Source organism: Lacerta agilis, chromosome 2 (genome assembly GCF_009819535.1).
Source record: "Lacerta agilis isolate rLacAgi1 chromosome 2, rLacAgi1.pri, whole genome shotgun sequence".
In the NCBI taxonomy this organism is placed as follows: Eukaryota; Metazoa; Chordata; class Lepidosauria; order Squamata; family Lacertidae; genus Lacerta; species Lacerta agilis.
In genome coordinates this window covers 103907335-103928541 of record NC_046313.1, presented here as the reverse complement: position 1 = coordinate 103928541, position 21207 = coordinate 103907335, and the positions used below count along the sequence as shown (strand labels likewise).

General features: G+C 46.9%; 3 protein-coding genes across 3 annotated transcripts; all 3 read right to left on the bottom strand.

Moving 5' to 3' along the window:
• Positions 1–267: 267 nt before the first annotated feature.
• PPP1R11 (protein phosphatase 1 regulatory inhibitor subunit 11) lies at positions 268–9249 on the bottom strand. Its single transcript, XM_033141528.1, has 3 exons — positions 8994–9249; positions 5232–5340; positions 268–1399 (listed from the first exon to the last, which is right to left on the bottom strand). Exons 1-3 carry the CDS (start codon positions 9057–9059, stop codon positions 1179–1181), a joined length of 396 nt encoding a protein of 131 aa, XP_032997419.1. The 5' UTR covers positions 9060–9249; the 3' UTR covers positions 268–1178.
• Positions 9250–13469: 4220 nt separating this feature from the next.
• LOC117042068 (DNA-directed RNA polymerase I subunit RPA12-like) lies at positions 13470–17522 on the bottom strand. The gene is made up of 5 exons (XM_033141530.1): positions 17438–17522; positions 16492–16642; positions 15492–15592; positions 14779–14888; positions 13470–13697 (listed from the first exon to the last, which is right to left on the bottom strand). The coding sequence occupies exons 2-5, from the start codon at positions 16619–16621 to the stop codon at positions 13673–13675; spliced, it is 366 nt and encodes a 121-aa protein (XP_032997421.1). The 5' UTR covers positions 16622–16642; positions 17438–17522; the 3' UTR covers positions 13470–13672.
• A 2117-nt stretch (positions 17523–19639) lies between these two features.
• On the bottom strand, positions 19640–20584 carry LOC117042361 (putative olfactory receptor 2B8). Its single transcript, XM_033141911.1, has one exon. It carries the CDS (start codon positions 20582–20584, stop codon positions 19640–19642), a length of 945 nt encoding a protein of 314 aa, XP_032997802.1.
• Between the last annotated feature and the right edge of the window lie 623 nt (positions 20585–21207).

Here is a 21207-nt window from a genome sequence, read left to right as displayed (position 1 = left end):
GAAAGCTGGTCAGGATCTGTTTTATTCGATCGTGGACCTTCTCCAAAGGAGGACCAACCTTGCTCCAGAGTCTACCATAGCACATAATTCTCAGCCTCCTTCCACGTCCACAACACCTCTTCCCCAACTCCAGCACCAGTTTCTGAACCCCCAGCCATCACCTCACGAGTTAGGTGTACCCACCCTGATTTCCTTTCTTTTCTCCCCAGCCCCACTTAAAAGAAAATATATCACAGCCTTCCATAACATAATGAAAAAGAAACATTGTTGGGTTTTGTTTTGGTTTTTTTAAAAAAAGGAATCGTGGAAGGGAAGGGTGCCCTCTTAGAAAGACACAACTGAAGACAACCAATCACAGTTGTTGTAGCAGTGCGGAGGAGGAACCGAGGGCTCCTGGAAAAGTTTAGGACGGTGGGGAAACCCCACAGCTGCACCCTCGAGGCAGCTGTGTGTCAGAAGCAGTGGCCCTGCAGCAGTGGGGAGGCCAAGAGTGGGGTACGGGGGTGGAAGAGAGGAGAAGTGGGGGTGGGACCAACAGGGATCAGAGAGGGCAGGGTGAGAGCGAGAGAGAATGAACATCATCGAGCGTTAGAACTGGGCTGATTAGGGAAGGAAATTGCTGGGGAAGGACAAGGGGAGGAGGTGTACAGGCAGAAAATGGAGGTGTGACGGAGGGGCACTCAAAGCCGGGAACGGGGAGCGAGAGGGCATGCATGTCCGACAGGAGCCCGGGCACAGCTCCATCGCTGCCCTTTTCTGAAGCAGCACCCGTTTCCCACCTTGTTTATCACTGATGCAAATATTTAATGAAGAAGCGTGGGGGCAGAAATTCAGCCAAGAAACCCAGCAGGCTCTCTCTCTCTCTCTCTATACATTCCACGTTGGGTGGAGTGAGGATGGGTGTTACCAGACGGACTCACCAGCCACAGATGGACAGACAGACAACAGTAGCAGCTCTGGCACAATGCAGGTGGCGAGCTGGATGCGCGTGCCCTCCCCTCTCCTCCCTCCCCCTCCCCCTGGGACCGAGGCAGCACCAGCGCCGGCACAAGACGGATGGGTAGCTGATTGTGCAGACCCTCCCCTCCCTCCCCCTTGCCCCTGAGTTGGGGCAGCGTCAGTCCCTGTTTGCGGCAGAAGCTGGGGCTCCCCTCCCCCGCCCCGTGGCAGGGAGGGGTTCAGTGCTGCATTGCCCCGGCGTGGTTCTGGTCAGGTGGCTCCGACTTCTGGGGGCTGCTCTCCAACGGGCTGGGGTCTCCCGCTTTGCCCCGCCCCTTCCCGTGCTGGCCTTTCCTGTGGCCCCGGATGCAGTGGGCGTTGCCACAACCTTCGTCGTCCTCGTCTTCGCTCTCTGTGGAGCTCTCGCCAAACGCCCGCGGCTTCTCGTAGATGCAGCAGCCTGTGTCGGGTGGGAGGGGAGGGAAAGGAGGCAGGTGAGGGACAGAGAGCGTTCAGAGGCGAGATGGTGAGAGACGTCAAGGTAAGGAAGATGGGAGAGGGAGGGAGGATTTAAGAATATGGGTCATCATCCAGCGTGTGGAGGACCATGATGTGCAAAGCAGGATGGGATTTAAGAAGAGACGGGGCGGGAAAATGGGATGGAGGAGAATCATTAAGCAGGAGGGAAAACAGGGATAAGGAGAATATGTAGGAGGAGGAGAAAAAGAAGAGGTGCGTCATGATGGAAGAGAGGAAACAGCAATTACAGGGCAGTAGAGCATTAGGGAGAAGAGCGTAAAGGGAAGGGCACAAGGAGTGAAGGAAAAGAGGGACAGAGGAAGAAGGGAGAGAGAATCAGACAACAGTCTGCAAATGATCAATATTCTTTGGGAGCAGGCCCAGCTATGTGCCCCTCTCATCAACCAGTAATTCACACAAGTGGGCAAATTTATCTCTTGTGCAATGACGGCTGCAGGTGTTGAACCTGCGTTGTCAGAGTGAGCAATTCAACTCTCTCCCTCTCAGGTGTGGCCAGGGAGCCAGTGGAAGGGCACAGAAGCAGAGGCCAAAAGGATGAGAAAACCTACTGTCAGGCTTCTCCACTCCTCGCATGTGAAGAGAGAGGAAGGAAAGAAGGAAGGACTCTCTCCTACTGCAGCCGGAGGTATCACCTCTTCCTTATAAAATCTGTTAAGCTGTGTCCAGCAACATTCCTTGCAGTGACGGAAGACTCTCTGACCCAGCAGAGGCTCCCGTCGGGTGAATGGGAAGGGAGGCCACTGTTAGTGATCCCCCCTTCTGCTGCCTGCAACTACCTCCCATGCTGTGCTGAAGGATCCCCAAACCATCTGGAGCAGATTCTGGGGGGCACTAGAGGGGGGATGAGGAAAGAGGAGGAACCAGCAAAAATGGTCTCCATCCCCATTCTGTTGACTGAAACTGGATCAAAGTGGCGCATCCCTTACAAAGGAGAGCACCAGATTCGGCCCACAGCTGACATTCAAGCATAAGAATGGCAAGATCAAGAACAAATGCCCAGTACCATACACACACAAACACACCTTTTCTCCACCTGTCTATATTGCCCCTCGCTTCTCAGTCTATATGCTGGTTCCTTCCCTCTAACACACTTCATTATATATTCATGCACTCTTGAAAGTATAACGTTTGCACCTAATGACTGCAGACAGCTTGTGCCCTGCAAAATCTCGCAGGTACTGCGATGCAGTTTTATTCTCCGTGGCCTCCTCTGTTCCAATCAATCCAGGCACTGCTAAGGTAGCAATTCTTCCCCTTATCCCTTTGCAGCTATCACTTGACGTGCTCCCTTCAAGCATCTAGATAGAAGCGCTGAGCCTCTGGGATTCCTGCTGGCAACTGGCAGCCAACCACAGCAGGTACATCCCTGTCCAGCATGGCTTAAGCAGCCTTTGGTCTCCAATGCCTATCGCTTCCAACTCAAGTTCTGTCATGGGACGGTAAGAGGAGCCCTGTTCCTACGGAACAAAGGCCCCTCTAGCCCAGCATCCTGTTCTCAAAGCGGCCACCCACGTGCCTACTGCTGAGTCATATTCAATAAGCATATTATTAGAAGACGGCAATCAGCCGTTTTCAGGGGGTGCTGGCTAATGTGGGACGAGATTATTGTGGTTGGGCCGGGATTCAAAATCATGCAGGAGTTTACCCGCAAGTAAACATACCAGGGATTTTAAAATTTCATCTACACTAGTCTACAGGCCTCCTCACACATAAATCACAACCACTACTGCCATTCCAATACACCAGGGATGGCAAACTGTGGTCTTCTCGTGGTCCATGTAGCCCTCCAGACAGTAGTGTCAGTGCCAGAAAGGTGCCTTGCCAATCAAAAGCAACCCCTCGTGAGTAGACAGGTGCTATAGAAGAGCTAGTGCTTCTAGCAGAAAGGGCTTCGCAGGCTTGGCACCAAATACAAACATCTATGCATATACATGTAACTTCTTTTGTCAGTGTATGGAATATTTTGCTTTTTAAAGCTTTTGCTTCCCTTTTCCAGTGGGAAAAAATCTTGACTGAAATTAGGGAGAGCTGTCAGTGGATGTGGGGTGGGGAGAGAGCTAGAATAAAGGGAGGGAAGGGAGGGAATAAAGTTGCCTCAGCCTCAGATCTTGCCTAGAACCACCAGTTGGTCATCCCTGTGCAAAACTGCTCCCAAACAACGGCAGACAAATAAACCCCCAAAGCATTTCTACTACCACCACTGCTATAAAGTTGAGTCAATATAGTGAAGCTGAGAGTGATGGACTGGGACCGAGGAAATCTGGGTTCAGATCAGAACTTGGCCATGAATCTTTGTCTCAGGCCAATTACCGTCTCTCGGCCTAACCTACCTCACCAATTTGTTTGTAAGGATAAAAGAATTAAATAGGTGTGGCCAGGTTTTAGATGGAGGGGGGGGGGGAGAAGAGAGGGGCCATATACCTGTCCTAGATGCTTTGGGAAAGTACGGAATAAAAATGGAACAACAATAATAAAATGGTGGCTAAACTAGCCAAATACATCCCTAAAGCTATGACTCCTCAACAGGTGGTCCACAAATGACATCTGGCTTGATGAGCTTATTGGATTGGGAGCATTGGGCATCTAGCTTCCCGGCTGCTCCAGGTTACTAAGTTTAAATGCCACACTGTGCTGCTGTGCACACCAAAGGACATAAGAAACGATGGCAGGTGGGGGACAAGTGCTGGTGAATGCCGGGAACAAAAGACAGCATGACAGGAACTTGGCTAGCAGACTCCGTGATCTCACCACAGAACCAGGGAGATGGGTTCATGGGGGGGGGGCCCTCTGGGGATACAATGAGAATACAGTGGTAGCTCTAGTTACGAACTTACTGCATATACTCAAGTATAAGCCGACTTTTTCAGCACATTTTTTATGCTGAAAAAGCCCCCCATGGCTTATATTCGAGCGAGGCGGGCGGCGGCGGCAGCGGAGGTACGAGCGGCCCAAAAGGAGCCCTTTCTCACCGCTGGTCCCTCCGCCACCACCCACCTCTCACAAGGGCAGGCACAGGAGCTGTGCTGCGTCTCTCCCAACCGCGGTTCCTATGCCTGCTCTTGCAAGCGGCAGAGGCGGCGGTGGAGGGACGAGAGGCCCAAAAGGGCTGCTTTCAGGCTGCTCGTTCCTCCTCCGCCGGTTTGTGGTGTGGTGAACCATCTTATACTCTTATACTGTGAAGTTTTCCCAGCTTTTGAGGGTAAAATTAGGTGCCTCGGCTTATACAGTGGTGCCCCGCTAGACGAAAATAATTCGTTCTGCGAAAATTTTCGTCTAGCGGGTTTTTCGTCTAGCGAAGCGGCAATGACAGCCGCGCTTTCGCTAGACGAAAAAAAAAAAGACGGAAAATTTTCGTCTTGCGAGGCAGCCCCATAGACTTTTTCGTCTTGCAGGGCAGCCTTCTGCTGCCTTCGTCTAGCTAGTTTTTTGACTTGCGAGGCATTGGTCTAGCAGGGCACCACTGTATTCGGTTTGGCTTATTCTCGAATATATACAGTAATTCATTCTGGAGGTCCGTTCTTAACCTGAAACTGTTCTTAACTAGAGGAGTGCTTTCCCTAATGGGGCCTCTTGCTGCCGCTGCGCCGCCAGCACACAATTTCCGTTTTTATCCTAGGGCAAAGTTCCCAACTTGAGGTAACTTTTCCAGGTTAGCGGAGTTTGTAACCTGAAGCGTTTGTAACCTGAGGTACAACTGTATAGCGAGGAGTCGGTCTCTTAAAGAAGCTGAGATAGGTGAAAGTATGGCTCACATTTGGAAGATCTGCGCCCCAAGTGCTCATTGTCCACCGTGTCACTTGACCATTCCACTTTCTTGGCCGGTTTCCGTTTCCTCAGTTTGATGGTGAGACTGCGATTCTCCTGTGAACGTAATGGTGAGAAGCAGGGAGAAGATTTGTCTCATGCGCAACAGAAAATGGTATGCCAATTCCCCCGTTCAATACACGAGTACTTGATTGTCAAAACCTCGAGTCCTCGAGGAACGCTTTCTGCATCAGCATGTCTGCCTAGGAGCGCTTTGCCTCTGCCAATAGTAAATCCATGTACAATTGCAGTGGATTCTGAAGTCTTAGCGGCTCCTCCTCTTTCTCTCATCAAGCCAGTATGACAATATCCTCATGTCACAGGCCTTCCCACAGAAATAAGAAAAAGGCCTGCAGAGGCGTGCCTCACTGCCTGGGCAGACTGTTTCCAGCCATTTTTAAATGTCCCCTGGGGCAGAAATGGGAGCTGCCCAAAGAAATCAATTGAGATTTAACAAGATTTAACTGCAGCTATAAGTAAGATTTAACTGCAGCTATAAGTAATATGATCTCAGGTTCTAGGGATCAGATTTGCATTTTCTTTGCATCACCATAAAAAGCACCAGCCAGCCAGCCAGCAATTTAACATGCAGCAGTACTGTACTGTGAAGCAATACATTGCTTTTTAGTACATTTATATGTAACCATTTTCAGAGGCACAGCCATGCCAGTCTGTTGTAGCAAAAGCAATAGCCTTGCAGCACCCTGAAGACCCGTATTAAGATTTGACATGAAGGTGCCATACAACTCTTTGTTATTTATATGTAAGTGCATATATCAAGCCTCAATGCACTTGTGCAGTGCCTCCACCACCCCCAAAAAACACAAAGCGGTGCATGTTAGAATAGTTGATTCAGCTTTTTTTTGTAACCACAATGCATCAGTCAACAGCTGCCCATTACAGCTTCTGGATGTCTTCTCCAACTAAGTTTACAATGGTTATCTATTAATAAGGCAAGGACAACTATGGACACTTTGCTGTAAAGGAAATGCCAATCAGATCTGCAGAATCCATTTATAATCCCCAACTACTTTCAAAATCAGCCATGATTCTGAATTTTGAAAACGCTAGGAATGCCCCCTATCTTAATTTTTGTGTCTCATGATGCATCGTCTGCATATATCAAGTTTAGTGCTTTTATTAAGGAGTGTTAAAGGATTAATCAATTACTTTTACAGTATTGGCAAATCCACTGTACTGTGCCTTTGCTGCCATCTTTTGGAAGGGCAGCAAGAAGTAAAGAAACACACAAATGTCCAATCACAGGTAAGCTAAAATCCTGGATTTCTTCATTGATTCCTATTGGCAGCTCTCACTTCTGCTCCGGTGAGAAGGAAAAAGAACTTGCACCGAATCCATAAACTGGTTCTGCATTTTTGTTTCATTTTTACAAGTCTGTGAAATTTCCCGATAGAGGTGGGTGGAATAGGCTGAAGCAGACATTGTAGTGGCCGCACTCACATTGTTGTTGGGCATGATGGCACCATAGTACAGAGTGGATGGAGCTTGTCAGGAAAAAGAGAGAGAAAGAGCGCTACTACTTCTTGAACTAGGCAGATGGCAGAAGACTGGATGAAGAAGGTCACCAACTAAGCAATTATGGTTACAGGTAGGTAGCCGTGTTGGTCTGCCATAGTCGAAACAAAATAAAAAAAATTCTTTCCAGTAGCACCTTAGAGACCAACTGAGTTTGTTCTTGGTATGAGCTTTCGTGTGCATGCACACTTCTTCAGATAAGCTCATACCAAGAACAAACTCAGTTGGTCTCTAAGGTGCTACTGGAAAGAATTTTTTTTATTTTGTTAAGCAATTATGGGCATGCAATAAATATTCCATCAATATCTGGGAATATTTTACAATATTTTACACAGGAACTACAAATAGTGGGACATGCAATTGTTTATCAACCTGCTTGTTTTATGCTGAAATTAAAAATGTGTTATATTTAATCCCTCTGAACCTTCCTTGCTTTCCATTTCTGCTCCTTAGGTTGCCAGTTTCCCTTATACTGCTGGTTTGTTTTCCAAAATCTGTGAAAAGTGACTCTGGTACCCAGCAGATTCAGTGGGCTTTGCATCGTGGCCTACTTAGCTTTTCTAAACTGTTCCATAGAATTAAAGCTGGAGCAAACCTTGTAGGCAGTCCAGCCCAACCCCTTGCTTAATACAGAATATACAGAGCTGTTTAGTTTCTGAGACAGAGAGCAGCCATCACGACATAGATAATTGGCTCCACTGCTGAACTGCTCTCCTATTGTTTCTCCTAACGTTCAACAGAAATCTGTAACTTAAAACCATTAGATCTAGCTCTGCCGTCTGGGGATTCAGAGAACAAGCCTTTGACATCTTCTGTGTGACGGCCCTTCAGGTACTTGGAAGAATGCTACCATGCTTTCCCGACTCCCAGTCTTTCAATACTGTTAACTAGCCATGCTGCCTTCCTCTGAACCAAGCTGTAACAGTCCTTACAACCAAGTACTGTAGCTATAAAAGCACTTTTGATTCTTTCTTACTGTAGCCTGGAACACAGGAAGCTGCCTTATCACAAGTCAGACCAATGGTCCATCCAGCTCAGTACCATCTGCACTGACTGGCAGCAACTCTCTGGGGCTTCAGACAGGGTTATTTCTCCACTCCTATCTGGACATGCCAGGGATTGAATCTGGGACCTTCTGCGTGCAAAGCAGATGCTCTAACACTGAGCTACAGCCTGTCACCACTTATCCACATAAGCGCCTTCCACTTATCCATTTGCTGTTGCCTTTGCAGCCCAAATCACTTTGCTTATTAATTGCACTGAATATATTTGGATACTGCTGCCATTGCAAATGCACAGTAGATGGGTCAAGCAAGGCTGATGGGAATAAGAAAACAACTGATAATGGTGGTGGACCAGGAGACCTGAGCAGTTTACCAATCTATTCTTTTCTATATGGCCGTGCAATACTGGGTTAAGTTGTGCCGACTCTCTCTTCAGCTCACAAATCCTTGACAGTGACACCCAGCAACTGGTAGACATGACCATCACGCCGGCTGCCAAAGGCTTAGCTTCAGCAAAAGGCAGGCTGGCTGACTCACTCAAACTTGCAGCTGCGGCAGCCATCCTTTTTACACAGGAGAGTCGGCATGGTGCAGTAGTTTATGAGCGTTAAAACTAGGAGCGTGCCGGCTCAAACCCCCACTACGACCAAAGCTCACGGCATGACCTTGGGCCTCCGAGCTGTACTTGACTTGACAGGGCAGGCCGTGAGGATAAAATGGGTGCAGGGAGCTCCTTGGGGCAGGATGAAATAAGCGCAGGGTGCGGATCCCTATATAAATAAAGAGCCCTGTTGCATGGTCAGCCAGAACAGAGGTCCAGCGTCCTGCTTCCCACAAGAGAAAGCGATGAAAGGGAAAGCGCAAAGCCTTTGGATGCCCCACCCTCCAACGCTCAAAGGAGCATCCCACCTCTGGCTATGACGAACGCCCACAGATTCACCTGACTCCCTCCGTGAATCTGCCTCACTCACCCCCCCTTTCAGAGGCATTCGCGGTTGCTACGGCAACCGAGGGGGACCCGGACCCAGACACCGGGGGCGCTGCTCCTCCTCCCCCTCCCACCTCCATCACCGCGGTTGCCATGGCGCCAAACGCAGCCCCCCTCCCAGCCCGCACGCACGCCACCCCCCTTCGCGCCGGCCGCTCCCTCAGCTTCCCGTCCTTCCTTACCGGCTCTGTCACCTCGGTCTCGGTGACCGTCGAAGAGGCTGCCATGGCGGTCGTGGACTCCGCCATGGTGCGGCTGCCTGCGGCCCTGTCCGCCGTGGCGCCAGTTGCAGGGGGGACGGGGATTCGGAGGGGTCCGGAGCCAAAACCTTGCCCGGAGCTTTCGCAGCCTCGGGGGAACCTGCCGGCAGCTGTTCGTACGCGACGCAGCTCCTCTCCCTCTTTCGTTATTTCCCTTCCTCCACCTCCTCCTCCTCCTCCTGCAGGTGCAGCAGCCTCTCCCACAGCCGACTTCCGGCCCCGCCACTTCCTACTTCCGCTCAGGAGTCCGTCGCGTTAACCGGTCCCCCGGCTGGGCCCCAGAGTCATTTCCGCCGTACGCGGCAGGACGACGAGGAGGAACAAAAAAGAAAAAAAACAACAGGAGGCACTGGTGCGCGCGTAGTAAAAGGAACCTCGGGGCTCGCGTTGTTTCGAGAGAGGCCTGCCTTTTGCTCAGCAAAGTACTTGTGCTTGCGCTTGTGTGGTCGCAGAAGTCGCTCGGCATTGGCTCCCCGCTTTTGCCAGGCATTATTTTTAATACTTTGTTGGGAGCCGCCCAGAGTGGCTGGGAAAACCCAGCCAAATGGGCGGGATATATATATATATAATTACAGGCACGCTTTGGAGATATCTCTGCAATAGCTGCATTAGGGATCGCCGCCTTCCACATGCGCAGCGTCAGGAAGATTTTGGGCATCGCATAGTCACTGGCAAAGATGTGCTCTCCCAAACTCCCAGCATGATTGCACTCCTGTCTCGGCAACCAACGTCTACGCTGGCTCGGTCACGTCCACAGAATGGAAGATGGCACGATCCCCAAGGATGTGCTCCATGAGGAGCTGGCTTTGGGGACCAGGCCCGTCGGCGGACCAACTCTGCACTACAGATATGTCTGCAGTTGTGGCATGAAGGCTGGCAACATCAACCCTGGCCTGTGGGAACCGCTTGTGGAGGACCACAGCGCCTGGAGACAGGCAGGCAGGTTGTGTACCCGTAGCAGTGACCAGAGGAGGAATGACCCCTGGGAGGAGTGCAAAGAGAAGAAACGCCTTGATGCATCTGCAGCAGCCTTCATTTGCCCCAGCTGCAACAAAACAGGCCTCTCCCTTATCAGTCTCTACAGCCGCTGTAATTCTCCAGTGGTTTGACTTCACCCCCAAAGGTGCGCTCCTCCGTGTCTCCCGCCAGCCTGGTGCCTGAAGCCAGCTCCCTGTGGACCACCTCCTTGGGGATCCTGCCATCTTGCATTCTGTGTACATGACCAAGCCCTAAGATTATTGTGGTTTAAGCATCCATGGATTCAAAAATCTTTACTAGACCATAGAAGCTCACGCCACAATAAGTCTCCTTTGTGTCTGCATTGAAACGGTCAGAGTGTTGACAACTCCTCTAGATATCATGGCTATTTTTTGTTTTATGGAATTTTAATTGGATTTGTTTAAATGTTGTTGTTGTTCAGTCGTTCAGTCGTGTCCGACTCTTCGTGACCCCATGGACCAGAGCACGCCAGGCACGCCTATCCTTCACTGCCTCTCGCAGTTTGGCCAAACTCGTGCCAGTCACTTCGAGAACACTGTCCAACCATCTCATCCTCTGTCGTCCCCTCATTCTACAATAAATTATTGTGGTTATTATATATATATATATATATATATATATATATATATATATATATATGTTATGCAAATAATTTTCAGCCTTGAGGGTAGAGAGGAGCCTAGAAAAACATATCTTCATTTGGAATGTAGCATTGGGAAGTTAGGGTACTTCATAACAACAGGAAGTGCCAGGGGCGAAGAAAGAAAGAAAGGTAGGGGCTATGAAAGAGAGTGAGCAGAGGAGTCTAAGGCTGCAAGTCTAAACACACTTCTAAGGGAATAAGCCACATAATGCACAATGGATCTTACAGCTGTGTATTAGGAACATAAGAAGCTGCTTTGTATGGAATCATACTGTTGGTCCATCTAGCTAAGTATTGTCTATGACTGGCAGGAGTCTTTCTCGGCCTAAATAAGACATGTTGGGGATGACTTACCTTTGAACCTTTTGCTCACAAAACACCATCAAACCACAGCTCCTTCCAGAATTGTCTCCTCCTAGAATTGCACAGCGGGAATATAAGCTACCAAACTTGCGTAGGGTACTGAAACAACACAAGGGACATTTTCAGATTGTTTTGAAGGGTGAGTGGGAAGATTCATGGCAAGGTACAAAGGCCCATTTTTAAAATATATTTAAGATTAGATAGCAGCAACTCAGCTGCAAGCGTGTAGAATATTATCAATCAAATCTGTCTTTAGGTGACTGTAGATTCAGGTAGGTAGCCATGTTGGTCTGACGCAGCCAAAATAAAATTTAAAAAATTGTCCAGTAGCACCTTGGAGACCAAATAAGTTTGTTCTGGATATAAGCTTTCGAAGAAGTGTGCATGCACATGAAAGCTTATACCCAGAACAAACTTAGTTGGTCTCTTAAGGTGCTACTGGACAATTAAAAAAAAAAAATTAGGTGACTGCTTTCAGTTTTGCCTCAATGGCTTTTTACTCATTTATTTGTTTATAATATATGTGTTACATTTATGGCTCAGGCTTAAGACTGGTATCATTTACTTTTCAGCAGTGAAGCTGGGTACCATCATTCTCATTTTAACAACAGGTGTGAGACAGTAAGCAACTCTGGGCAAATTGCTGACTTGGAATTCAAATAGATATCCCACCTCTCTCATCCCTCCTATTAGTAACTTATACCTTAATTTCTACAACAATTTAGATATTTCAAATAAACTTCTCAATGGGGATGTTAAGTGGCTGGATTCAGCCAACCCCCACCCATTGCTCTCCAAGGCACACAAGAGTCAAAGAACCTTGTCATTATCAAAGTAGAAAACATCAAACTGCCATATTATGCAAACTATATATTACAAACTATATACTACTGCCTGTGTGTACATCATCATATCACCAAGGCAACTATCTAAATAAAAAATAAACGTCCATAAAAATGGCAACAGTACTTTCTTTCACAAATAGGTTTTATCTTAAACAATAGCAAACACAGTACGGTAAATAAAGAGTTCACATGTGATATATCAGTGGTTCAGTGCTCATTTCTTCTCTTTCCAAATTAGATTTTATCTTGAACAATTGCAAACGCAGTAATAATTAGTCCACTTGTGATAGAGTAGTGGTTCAGTGCTTGGTAATCAATCGTTCCAGTAATCAAATGTTTGGTTGCTAAAGAGCTTAGATATCAAGCTTTGTGGTAAATAATATACAAGAGAAGACAGTATGTAAATGACTTAAAGCAGGGGGTATATCTGTCCCCATCTGCATGTTTCCATCGGGAGGAGCATAGAAAGAGGATGATGTCCTTCAGTTTGTTAAACCTCCTGCTACTGTATCACGTCATTTGTTAAATGACTGCTACTGTATCACGTAAGACGAAGGTGTTCACTTTTGGTATGAGGCTAAATATATAGGTAGTATTCAACTAATTATTACTCAGAGTAGATTCAGTGGACAGTTGACATGCAACAGACTCTTTAGGGAGCTGGTGGGCTCTCCTTCCTTGGGAATTTTTAAAGCGAAGGCTATCTGTCATGTATGATCTAGTTGAGATTCCTGCATTGCAGGGGGTTGGACTAGATGGCACTCAGGTTCCCTTCCAGCTCTCCGATTCTCCGATTCTATGACTCATTGAAACTGATTAACAAGGCTAGACTAGATCCATTCATTTCAATAGCTCTACTTTTAGTAGAACTTCAGACTGAGTACCGTATATTACGGCGTATAAGACGACTGGGCGTATAAGACGACCCCCAACTTTTCCAGTTAAAATATAGAGTTTCTGATATACTCGACCACAGATTTTTCCACCCAGCGTATAAGACGACCCTTGACTTTTGAGAAGATTTTCCTGGGTTAAAAAGTAGTCTTATACGCCAGAATATACTATATATCAAATTAGATCCAGATTACGTTGTCCCACTAAACTCAGTGGGAGCCATTTTGACCAGAGCCCACCTCTAGCTGTGTAGCCTGATACTTCCATCTTCAGAACCCTGCCTTGACTTCTGTTTCCTCGGTCGCAATTAAGTGTGACAAAGGCTGGGGACCTGCTAAAAAGACGATAGATGCAGCCCTTTGTTTCTGTACTTTCAGTAACAATCTGCTGACGGGAATCATGATAACCAAGAAGAAAACTTTCAATGAGGGAAAGCCACTCTTCACCACTTTGATTTTGAGTAGTAGTAGTAATAATAATAATAATAATAATAATAATAATAATTCTTATACCCCACCTATCTGGGCAGCTTCCAACAAAATATCAAGAGTACTCTGAAAAGGTAGTTAAAGTACAGCAGGCAGGAAATAATCCACATGAGGACCCAGCCCCCTCTCCCTCATCAACCACAAAACCAACAAGACGACACATATGCAAAGAAAACCATAAAGTGCTTTATTCTGCGTAGAGTTACAAGGGGAGCTATAGGCACTATGCACAAAATCCCCCATCTCAAGTAACAGAATGTTTCTATGGAACCCAAAAAGGACTCCATGGCCACAGTAACAAGGCAAAAATGACCCTCGGAAGTGAAGTTCCTCGGACACAGTGTCCCCCACACATTTGGGTAAAGCCGATCAAGAATCTTCCTTTTCCTGGAACCTGGAAGTGAAAAACAAATACATATGTATTTGTAAGGCCATTCCCCAATGGAACTTTCCAACGGAAGCAACTCACAGAGAATGGTGACTGGATGACAAAGAGAATGGTGTTTTGTAGCACTACACTCCAAAACTCTTGAGCAAACCTCTCCCAGTAGTGTCCATGTAGATACAGCACTGAGGGAAGTCAGGGGTGAGATGGATTCTCACAGGCTCTCAAAAGGCAACAGCCATGGAGATATACAGATCTTCCCTCAATACCATCTTGCGAGACCTACTCTCCAAGAAACTCAAGAACCATCATAAAGTGGTATCTCCAGCATTCATCCTAGGGAAGGACAGTGGCTTGGCCATAAGAGTGCATGCATTAGGTCTTAGGTTCAACCCCCAGCACCTCCATGTAGGGTTGGGAAAGATTCTGGGGATGCCAGTCATTGCAGACCAGCTGCTGCTGAATGGAAAGTGATACCTGCTGAATCAGAAGGGATGTAGCTCAGAGAGATGGTCCAGGTTCAGTCCCTGGCTTCTCCAGGTAGGGATGCAAATATCCTGTCTGAAACACTGGATAGCTACCACCAGTCAATGTAGACTATGCATGGGTAAAATTTGGTGCTCCATACGCTGCTGAACTACAACTCTCATCAGCCCTAGCAAGCATGGCCAATAGCCCGGGATCTGGGGGAGCCAAAGGTTCCTTACACCTGGTGTAGGCAACACTGAACTAAATGAACCAATGGTCTGACACAGGAAAAGGCAACTTCCTTGCCTTTCCAGGCAGCTCAGAAGGGTTGAAACCTACTGCAAAGCCCAGCAGAACCAACAGGGATGCATCTATCTAGATCTCAATGGAGACTATTCACCAAGGCAACCCAAGTTCTTTGTCTCAAAACCAGGCTGGATGACGCAATCTTAATAAAAGTTTGTAGCACATGTTCCTTGGCAAATCAGTTGGGGGGATGGGGTTGCTCATGGTGCTAATAATCCAACAGGGGACAAACAAACACATTTTGCAAAGCATGGACAAAGCGAACAGTGTCCAAGGAAGGCAAGGCACAAACAAGCTGTTAGTAGCCTATCCTTACTTGCATCGAACGCAGGTGTAGAAGACCGTCTGCCCTTCATCCGCAGACCTCATCTGCCTCGTATGGTATGCCATGCCCTCGTTCCCACACTGGGGACACTTCCTGTCAATCTGAGAGAAGAAACATAGGATAGATTCAGACCGGGAGGTGGGTTTCTCCATTAGGAATTTCAGAGAACCCGCTTGGGGGGAAAAAATATAAAGACATCTAAAATTCCAAGTTCAGCATCCAAATCGCAAATGTGGGAATTACAATTGTGCCCCTAACATTTTCTTTCTGATGTGTGAATCATGTCAGCCAGATTGCATGGGCAGGATGCCTGTTGTCTTTGTCCATGGAGTTTTCTTGGCAGGGATATTGGAGTGGCTTGCCAGTTCCTGCTCCAGGTGGATCACGTTTAGTCAAAACTCTCCACTATGACCTGTCCATCCTGGGTGGCCCTGCACAGCATAGCTCATAGCTTCTCTAAATTATTCAAGCTCCTTTGCCACAACAAGTCAGTGATCCATGAAGGAGACTCTTTTATATAGTCCACCATAAACAAGTATACCTGCAGGCATGGAACAGCAACACTGTCCTGACAACAACTTGCATGCTACCCCACCAGTTCTGAGCTAACTCATTTGAGTTAAAGGAACAAGGATCTTGGGATGCCTTTGCTACAGACAACTGAATCCAGTATAACACCTACTTTCATTTCCTCATCCACTTACCAATGGTCCCTTGACTGCACTTCCTTCATCCTCCATCTTCAAAGAGATGGAATCTGCACTGTTGAATGTGACGGATGTATGCACAATTCGCATCTCAAAAACTGTGTAGAGAAAAAACGTATGAGGAATAACAGAACAGAACTCAAAAATGCAAGCTTAAAAGTCGCTCCTAATACTCTTATAACAGCCTTCCATTTAATATCTCACCTGGCAGCCAGAGGTGTCAAGGAAATCCAAACAGGCATGTGTAGGGACTTCCATACAGGCAACTGAGAAAGGCAGCAGCTGAGGGACAGATGGCTCCATCCCTCCTGTGTTAGCCTGCTGCATTCTTATGCTGGCTGCATAAGGAGTGGGTTCATCTTCTCAATCAAGACAACAGGCTGATGGAGGGGTGCAGCAATTCATACACACCTGGCCCCTCTTCCATCAGTTCATTTGGTTTCCATGCTAGACTGCTAGTGGTGGAGAGGAGAAGGCAATTCTTCATCCACTGCCAGCACAGAAATGCGGCCTATCAGCCTCTTAGTAGTGAAGTAAAAAGAACAAACCTAAAAAAGCAGGATAGCAACTGTTGTGGGTTTATTTACAAGGCCATTCTACACTTTCACCAATCTGAGAGCACAGAAAGCGTCTCCATTCTTTTTGGGTCCAGGCAAAATCTGTTGCAGGCACCTCAAAAAACCAATTTTGTGGAAGAAAAAGTGGTGACCCCCTCCCCCAAAACTTTTCAAGAGGGGTGCATAATTGTCATTCCTCTTTTAATAAGAGATTCCCAGAAGTGTTCTAGGTATTTACATGGCGGCTCCACATCATAAGTTGGGTGAGTGTAGAGATGCAGCCCACCATTATACTTATGCCCACCTCTTGGATGACCACACCAGCCTTCAGGAATTTCGCACGTGAACAGACTCAGTCAGAAGTTGAAACTCAACCACACTGCTTGTCTGTCTGCCTGGGGCCTCCCCAGAATGCGTCAGGAATAAACCAAAGCCCTTACCTCGCACATCAATGGAATAAGAGCAACAGGGGCATGTCACCTTGTCCTGGATCCCCGGCAAAGGCAGGACAGTACCGCACTCAGGGCAGAAATCGAGTTCTGATTCAAAGCAGGACCTGCCTTGTGTCATAATGACCGAAGTAAGTGGAAACTGTGAGGGGAGAAAAACACACACATGGTCATGAAAACATCAGCTAGTCCAAGTGAAAACAAATGTCAATGCTTTAGGAAAGGAAGGCTTTGGGAGCCGCTTGTGGTACCTCGTATCCCTTGGGTGACTGCCCAGCTAAATAATAGTCCCGTCCATCCACAACTCATAGGGACGGGGGTGGCGCTGTGGATTAAACCACAGAGCCTAGGGCTTGCTGATCAGAAGGTTGGCGGTTCGAATCCCTGAGACGGGGTGAGCTCCTGTTGCTTGGTCCCTGCTCCTGCCAACCTAGCAGTTCAAAAGCACGTCAAAGTGCAAGTAGATAAATAGGTACCGCTCCAGCGGGAAGGTAAACGGCATTTCCGTGCCCTGCTCTGGTTCGCCAGAAGCGGCTTAGCCATGTTGGCCACATGACCCGGAAGCTGTACACCAGCTCCCTCGGCCAATAAAGCGAGATGAGCACCGCAACCCCAGAGTCGTCCCCTTTACCTTTACCCTTTTACCATCCACAACTCAACCATTTATCTGGACAATCGTTCAATGTATCACATGCATTGTGCAAACTGAAAATGGATTCCTCCAGGAAGCCATTGTAGCAAACTTCTAAGGAGTTACAGCTAGGATAAACCCATCCCGGGTAGTCTCGCGGTTAAATAAATAAATATAAGTCCTCAACCCCCAAAAATGACCAGTTTCCTTTCTGACTTCTTTTATAACACCACATATATAAACATATTGGGTCAGAACTTGCCCCCCGCTAAAGCCGCTGAGCCGAGGCTACAACAACAGACCTACAGGAACAGAACCGGAGCTCTGCAAATCAAATCAGGCAGACGCAGGCAGCCCGATTCTCCCCAGGTTCTCTCCCGCGTCCTCTAACCGTGTTTGATCCAGTGGCTGGTTCCACCGGCAGCTGATTCCGCACGTGCTTGCATGGAACACTCACTTCATTTCCTGGAGAGACAAGCTCGGGAGCCTAGAGCGCCCGTGCTTCTAGAGAGGTGAACGGGAGGACCGCTAGAGCGTCTCCATCCATGGAGGTCTTCGAATTTCACAGCTTGAATCGTTCGCATTAGGATTAAAGACCCATCGACAAGAGCGCTTTGCTTCCCTGTAAATGCACATATAGGATCAGACTAGATGGGATTTACCGAACTGGGGTTTGTTTGCTTGTGTGTTTATTAGATTTCAATTCAGCCCTTCATCCGAGGATCACGGGGCGGTGTACAATAAAAAAAACACAAATATGCATGGCAAAAACAATAAAAACGCTTATTTATTTGTTTGTCGCTTTGTTTCGTTTAGCTTTCAACACACCCGCCAAAAAATGCCTCCCAGAGCAGCTGTCAGATCAATAAGAAAATTAAAAAACAAGATCGTCAGTCTTGAAAAACATGACACACAAAGAAAATGAATGGGGATGGAGAAGGAAATACGCAATGACCGTGTCCCAGATATTAGTGGCGGACTGGCTTAGTCTCAGCTAGCTATGTAGCCTATCTCACGTATACTGAGAATAAATAGTCAAAAGGAAAATAGGCTACAGTTCTTTCCAAAGCTACCATATTCATTGCCATTGCAAAGATGGTGTGAAAAGTGATTGTGGTGGATGTAAAAGCTCCTCACTGGACTGGTGGCAAGGAGTGAAACTCTGCTTCAATATATGACCATTTTCTGTCTGAACATTTTAAAAAAATTAAATTTTTCGACTGCTAATTAGTATATGTCTCTAAACAGTTTGTGAAAAATAACATTAAAAAATACATTCATAAATTATGAGCAAACCCAAAATTAAACAAAACAGATAGACAAGAATGGAACCCATGCATTTTCCACCTTAAATGTGAACTGAAAAAATAATCCAGGGATGGAGACAATGGCCTTCTAAATGTAGGACTCCAACTCCCATCAGCCCCAGTTAGCATAGCAAGTTATCAGGGATGATTGGATTTGTAGTCCAGCAACAACGAGGTCCACAGGCTCCCCAACCTGGTGTAATTGAATGATCTCTGAACCAACACATCCTTTAGTTACCTCCTAAGATCTAACATGGGAGGTTAAAAAATAATAATTCATTGTCCAGGAATTGTCCATGAAACTGTGCTGTCAACACTGATAAGGTTCTATCTAGAAATCTTATGCGTCATCCAGAATGTAAGTGGGGGCACACACAGAAGACCTTTTTTGGAAGGTCTCAGGGTACATGATGCAGCTCCCATCCTAATTGCGCATTCTGAGAAGCCCCTTTTCATGGTGTGTGGCGGGGGCAGAAAGTGGAGAAGCAGTTGGTCCTAGGTTCTGGTAGTGACATTCCTCCTGTCTCCCTACCTGTCCGACACCATCATGCCATAAGAGGCCACATTCACACTATACATTTCAAGCACTATGATACCACTTTAAACAGCCACAGCTTCCCCCAAAGAATGCTGCAAGCTGTAGCCTAAGTAGGGTTTCCATATTTCAAAAACCTTCTCATTATTATTGCCAAATCTCAAAAAAAGGAAAACCGCCAAACTCTACACTACTGACATGGGCTGCCATATGTCCAGATTTTCCTGGACATTTCAGCAGTTTACCGAACGGACACTGTTTACAAGGGCGGAATACTGGCTGTGTCTGGGAAATTTCAGATGTATGGCAACCCTAACTTTAATGTGCTGAAAGGAAGAAGAAGAAGAAGAAGAAGAAGAAGAAGAAGAAGAAGAAGAAGAAGAAGAAGAAGAAGAAATAGCAAGGGCCAGAACAGAAAGATAGATTTATTTATATTCAACATCTCCACCCCACCTTTCTATAACAATTTCATTAAAACAATATTACAGCATCATAAGATTGCAGTAATCAAAACAGCAATAAAACATTCACAAAATAAACATTAAATAATATAGGACAGAATATTCCCACAGGAAGGGGAATCATACAGATGTTTAATGAGATAATTTTTTTAAAAAAATTAAAAGGTTAGACTGAGTTTCTGAATACAGTTGGGAGCCATTGGGATTAATTCCGCTTCATTACCCTTCGAAGAGCTTTGTGTACCTCTTTGTTCCTCAGGGTGTAGATTAGTGGATTTAGCATGGTGGTGACAAATGTATAGAAAAGGGAGACCATCTTTTCCTGCTCACGGGAGTAGCCAGATCGGGGCTGGGCGTAACTGCAAATGGCTGACCCGTAAAACAGTGACACCACGATCAAGTGGGAAGCACAGGTGTTGAAGGCCTTCTGCCTGCCTTCAGCTGAGCGGATCCTTAACACAGCTGCCACAATGTAGGCATAAGAGATGGTGATCAGGCCCACTGGTAACAGAAGGATGACCACCGTGCCAAAAAAGAGCACAGCCTCATTGAGTGAAGTGTCCCCACAGGCCAATTTGATTAAGGCGGGCACCTCACAGAAAAAATGGTCTATTCGGTTCTCTCCGCATCGTGGGAGCCGAAGAGTCAATACCGTCTGCACTAGTGAATTGCTGAACCCACTAACCCAGGAAACAGCAGCCATTGTGAAACATACAGAATGGTTCATAATGGTGGTGTAGCGCAGCGGATGGCAGACAGCGGCATATCGGTCATAGGCCATGAAAGCCAAAAGGACACATTCTGTGGAGCCCAGAGCAAGGAAGATGTAGAGCTGGGCCACGCAGGCACTGTAACTGATGGCCTTGCTTTTTCGCCAGAAGTTCACCAGCATCTGAGGGCCCGCACTGGTGGTGAAGCAAAGATCAAGGAAGGCGAGGTTGCTGAGGAAGAAATACATGGGGGTGTGGAGATGAGGGTCCAGCCGCGACACCACAATAATGGTCGTGTTTCCCAACAGGGTCATCATGTAGCAGATCAGGATAATGGCAAAGAGCAGCATCTCCAAGCGTGGGCGGTCAGCCACTCCCACTAAGATGAATTCTCCTTGGTAGCTTTGGTTACCTTCTTCCCGTGATGCTTCCCTGTACATCATCTGTAACATCAAGGAGACCTTAATGAATCACAGATAACCAGCAAATGGAAGCAGTAGTTTTTTGGCTGGGAGATTGTGCTTTCTCCAAGAATCATAGAGCTGTAGAGTTGGAAGGGACCCTGAGGATCATTTAGTCCAACTCCCTGCAGTGCAGGAATCTCGATGAAAGCATCCACAACAGATGGTCATCTAACCTCTACTTAAGAACCACCAAGGAAGGATGGTCCACCACCTCTCATAAGACTTCCATACTTGAAATTGGAGAAATGTTGGAGGGTATGTGAAAGGGACCACATGCAGCGATCTTTAAGTTGTGATCTTTAACAAATGTACGCACAACCCTGAGATTGAGTCTACTGAGAGCATTCCCCTCCGACTGCTGTTGTCCAACACTTTCCCATCCTCAAAACTGGATATTGCCTATGCTTTGAAAATCCAAGTACTAGAGCTGCATTGATTTAGGGTGTGGGACAACAACAGTTGGAGAACAATGCATGGACGTAGGGGAATTGAAGGAGGCGCAAGTAGTTCACATTCCACATAAACTAAGGTATAGGTGGGCCCTTAATTATGTTTCTGCCTGTTGTAACAATTGTAAAGTGCTGAGGTAGATGCTGTGT